Source organism: Octopus bimaculoides, chromosome 1, assembly GCF_001194135.2.
Source record: "Octopus bimaculoides isolate UCB-OBI-ISO-001 chromosome 1, ASM119413v2, whole genome shotgun sequence".
Taxonomy (NCBI): Eukaryota; Metazoa; Mollusca; class Cephalopoda; order Octopoda; family Octopodidae; genus Octopus; species Octopus bimaculoides.
Genome location: NC_068981.1, coordinates 24,653,370 through 24,658,613, shown reverse-complemented (window position 1 = coordinate 24,658,613; position 5,244 = coordinate 24,653,370). Strand labels below are relative to the sequence as shown.

The 5,244-nt window shown below is 34.7% G+C and overlaps 1 protein-coding gene across 3 annotated transcripts in view; it reads right to left on the bottom strand.

Moving 5' to 3' along the window:
* LOC106874648 (transforming growth factor beta receptor type 3) overlaps positions 1 to 5,244 on the bottom strand; it is a 297,158-nt gene that overhangs the window by 138,230 nt on the left and 153,684 nt on the right. For all 3 annotated transcript variants that reach the window (XM_052965809.1, XM_052965805.1, XM_052965817.1), the window contains exon 2: positions 1,927 to 2,197. In XM_052965809.1, coding sequence (XP_052821769.1) covers positions 1,927 to 2,026 — 100 coding nt within the window. In that variant the 5' untranslated portion in view covers positions 2,027 to 2,197. The remainder of the gene's footprint in view (positions 1 to 1,926; positions 2,198 to 5,244) is intronic.

Below are 5,244 nucleotides of genomic sequence, written 5' to 3'. Positions count from 1 at the left end.
ATATATATATATATATATATATATATATATATATATATATATACACACACACACAGAGTGAGAGAGAGATAGATGTATACATACATACACACACAGATACATACATAGATAGACAGGCTTCTTTCAGTTTCTAAAAATTCATAAAGAAAGAAAAAAAGCACAGTTAAGCTCAGCAAGATTTGAGCACAGAACGTTAAAGGATGTACCTGAGAAAAAAAAAAGGAAGAAAGAAACACATGAAGGTCTTTAAATCCTTCTCTCTATAATCTCATCTACTGAAAGCCCTTCTGAGATTGGGACAATGCCACAACATGGGGAGTGGTGAGGTAGTGGAATAATATAGATGATTGCATGAACCTCGGTACAGAATTAATCCCGTGTTTTCTCAAATCCTTATAAGAAAGAAGGCCGAGTTAGTTCTCGATGAAATTTAAAATCAAAACACTGGCTACACAATTAGATATCACAACATATCTCTGTGTGATGCTTTACTGGTTCCATCAGCCACTGCCCTCCTATGATCCCACCATCACCACCATCATGACAAATTGTAACTATCTACCCAAGTGAGAGATTACTATTATTTTGAGGTTTCTATGCTGTTTGTTTGTAACAAACTGGATTTTGCTAGTTAAAATAAATTTATATGCACGGGTGTGTGTATACAGGCATGTGTATGTGTGTGTGTATTGATAATTAAGATACACATACGCTTTGTAAGACGCATCTCAATTAATCTAAAAGCAAGGGATTTTTCATTGAAAGCATTGGATAAAAGAATTAATTAGCGCTATTACATATGCATGCCTGTGTAGATAATAGATACACATGTGCTTCACATTTCCCCAAGTCAATTAATCTAAAAACAAAGTACTTTTCAATAGAAACGCATAAGTGTTCCACAATAAACAAAGCAATTAATACAAAAATAAGGTACTTTAGGTTGCAAGTATTCATCAAAAATTAAAATAAAAATTAAAACTATGACAACAATATTTACAAGCAAATTCAACAGAAGGGAACAATCTGAAACTATAAACCCAAGGGATGGAGAACCCAAATAGAAAAGCCCAAAAGAATATTGTTCATTGAGTTTGTGGCAAACATTTTGCACAGAATTTCTCCTATCAGCATTTTCAAAATGTGTGGCTGATCCTGTGTTGTAAAGCCTACCAGCTATAATAATAATGGTGATTTCAAATTGTGGAACAAGGCCTGCAATTTCAAGGGAGGGGTTGGGTTAATTATATCAACCCCAGTACTCAACTAGTACTTATTTTATAGACCCCAAAAGGATGAAAGGCAAAAATCAAGCTAGGTAGAATTTGAACTCAGAACAAGAAGACAAACAAAAATATCACTAAGCATTTTTTGCCTGGTGTGCTAACAATCCGGCCAGCTTGCTGCCTTTACTATCAGCTATAATATTACTTGATACACTCTCATACATCGAAGCTGACAGAGGAATCCACACACACACACACTTTGTCTCTCTCTCTCTATCTTTAGCAGAAGACACTTGCCCAAGTGTACCATGCAGTGGGAATGAACTCAAAACCATGTGGTTGGGAAGAAAAACTTCTTACCACACAACCACCACATATGTATGTGTGAATTTTGGGCCACTCTGAATATATATCATCATCATCATCATCATCATCGTTTAACGTCCGCTTTCCATGCTAGCATGGGTTGGACGATTTGACTGAGGACTGATGAAACCGGATTGCAACACCAGGCTCCAATCTAATTTGGCAAAGTTTCTACAGCTGGATGCCCTTCCTAACGCCAACCACTCAGAGAGTATATATATATATTAATATATATATATATATATATATATATATATATATATATATATAAGTATTACAGCTATGTAATGGGTACAAAGATATGTATCACAGCAAAATCAAAGACATTACTTACCGAATACCGAAGCAAACGCCAGTAAAGAGACCAAGGTAGGGTTTAATAAGCACACCGTTAACAAACTCGTTAAAGTTGGGTGGCCTATAATGGGCCACATAGTTCATTGGTGGTTCTTTGAAGGTATATTTTTTTCTTTTTGATTTTTGTTCTTATTTGTTTCTTTCTTTACAATGTTGACTCCAGTGGAACCACGGTTACGAGTGGTTGCCTGGAAAGTTCAGTAGATAGGTAGGTATTAAGTCCAAATTTCAACAAATAAATTGAGTAACTGCAAAAAGAAAAAAGAAAAAAATAGAATTATGTCTTAAATATAGAATTATCTCTTAAATATAGAACTGTAAAAATAGAATTTACGGAAAAGTTGCAACGACAAAAAAAAAAAAAAAAATGCAGATTTTTATAAAGAGTAAAAATGAAGAATATGGCAACATTGACACCTTTTCAAAGATTATTTATTGTGTGTATGTGCGTTAAATTAATGTTATCACAAAACTACTTAAAGAATACAATAGATTATTTTTAGTTGGGATAACTCAAAAATTGAAGTCCCATTCAACTCGAATTTTATTACATACATACATGTCATCATCATTGAACATCCATGTTCCATGTGGCATGGGTTGGACATTTTGACAAGGAACCAATAGATTCAAGGACTGCATCATACTACAATGTCTGCTTTGGCATGGTTTCTACAGCTGGGTGTCTTTTCTAACGCCAACCACTTTACAGAGTGTACTGAGTGCTTTTTACTTGGCACTAGCACCAGTGCTTTTCATGTGGCACAAGTACCAGTGGGTTTTTTTTCTTTTATGTGACACCAGCATCAGTATCACTACACAAAAATTACAGAAATCCTGCAGTCACTTAGCAGCTAGATTATATTATATCACATATTTATTGGACTATACATACAGAGGACCAGAAGCAAGTTTATTCCTCCAATATTTAGTCACAAAAGTTTCAATACACACTAATATATGGATACAAATTTTATTCATTTACTTTTGGGATTTCGTTTGGTATATTTGATTCTGCAGATAATTTGTTTTCCCGTTCAATTAACCATGGTGTGTGCATATATGCTAAGATAGTCAAAAGGGTTATTTGTTGAACACGAATTCACAGAATAAAAGCAATCGGTCACGTGGTTTCACAAGCATCATGTGCCTTCCCCAGGTTTCAATTTTATCACCATGTTGACACAATTACAGAACATTAACCTCATCAGCCATTATATTTATTATACATCAGGTACAGCTATTTATGAGTTTCATATGAAAAATTTGCATAGTATAAATTTTAATTGATTCTTGATTCAACATATAAATTTTATCTTCCCCCAATTATTATTCACGCTGTGATCAAGAGTTACAACCGATTAAATCAATGGCAAGCAGACCCACAAGCAGAATAAAAGGGGAAAAAATGGTAGTTCCTACAGATTCTACTCCATTACTGGCACTGCACTAAGAATTCATGTTCATTTTCAATGCACCAGTTCACCAAGACTAAAATAAGTTGTTGTTGTTGTTTAGCTTTAGGCAGAGAGCGCTGATCAAAGATATTCTAGCCTTGACTAACCAAATCTCTTCAGTTTATCAGGAACTAAATTATCTAACGTGTCCTTCTCCAAACATTTTTCAAAATGGTATGTTGTGTGTGTGTGTTTGTGTGATCTGAGGGACAATCTGACTGCTAAATCTAGTAGACCAAGGAACCATGCAGTGGTTCCCCTCACTGGCTAAATTCCAAGGAGTGATAACGCTTTTAACAGTTGAATTGTTGGTTTTTCACAGTTCAAGGTAAATTCTCTTTCAGACTGAAAACAAAATGGAAATACAAATCTAGTTATTCCTTCAATTTGTATGATCTGAGGGACATCTGACTGCTAAATCTAGTAGACCGAGTAACCATGCAGTGGTTCCCCACACTGGCTAAATTCCAAGGAGTGTTAACGCTTTTAACAGTTGAATTGTTGGCTTTTCACTGTTCAAAGGTAAATATTCTCTTTCAGACTGAAAACAAAATGGAAACAAATCTAGTTATTCCTTCAATTAAACAGTACAGGAAGGCAAAATACTGTTGTTATTGTTTTAATGTTGTTGCTTAGTTCAAAATCAGTCCTAATTAAGGTTTATGATTAAAAGGATTCCAACCAGGGCCACCCTATATTATTTATCTAGAGATATACTGTCTAATATATAAAGCTTTTCTTTTTAATGACAATAGCATGTGAGTTGAGGGATATTTGACTGCTGTTTCTGGCTAAATGAGTAACCAAGTACATGCTCCCTCTTTGGGTTACTCCCATTCTTCCCCACCCCCCTCCTACCCCATAAATATAAGGTCTTCAATCACAGTTGCATAGGGGAGTGGGGGAATGAGGCATGGCTGACATGGTGAATTAAGGGGTAAAGCAGTTCTGAAAATGTACAGGCAAATACCTTCACCTTAAGTTGCCACATACATTACACACTTTAACATTGATAGTAATGGTGGTGGTAGTGGTGGAAGAAGAAGAAGAAGACGTAGTAGTAGTAGTAGTAGTAGTAGTGGAAGAAGGAAAAGAAGTGGTGGTGGTGGTCGTGGTGGTGGTGGTCGTGGTGGTGGTAATAGTAGTAGTAGTAGAGGAAGAAGGAAAAGAAGTGGTGGTGGTGGTCGTGGTGGTGGTAGTAGTAGTAGTAGTAGTAGAGGAAGAAGAGGTGGTGGTGGTAGTAGTAGTAGTAGTAGAAGAAGAAGAAGAAGAAGAAAGACAAACAAATGAACAAAAACTCAAGCAACAGAAGGAACATAATACAACTAACCTAAACCGGAACAAAAAAAAAATGCTAGCAGATAATAACATAATATGGAAGATTACAGAGTGAAAAAAAAAAAAATAAATAAATAAATAAAAGAGCCTAGAATAAATAATGGCGAAAAGCTAAGTCAGTTAGTGACACAACAAACAACATACTATATAATAAAACTCTGCTGTCAGGTCTTCTTTTTAGACTGCAAACTACTTAACTCATTGTTTTATCCACTGTGACCTGCCCTTCATTTCAACTACAAACACACACCAAAACATATGCTTGTTATGCTTCCAAAACGCAATCTTTGATACAATAACAACGAGACTTGCTAATATATAAATAGTATTAATATCAATGTAAACAGCTTAGAAAATTGTTAGAATTATTTAATGAAAGCTAGCTTAATAATATTACTGACTGTTACTTATATTTAGTTAATGAATTTAATTACTTAAGTATTTTATGGAATTTTTCTTAAAGCTTGCTCTAGATAAAAATAGATAAAGAAATAAATATA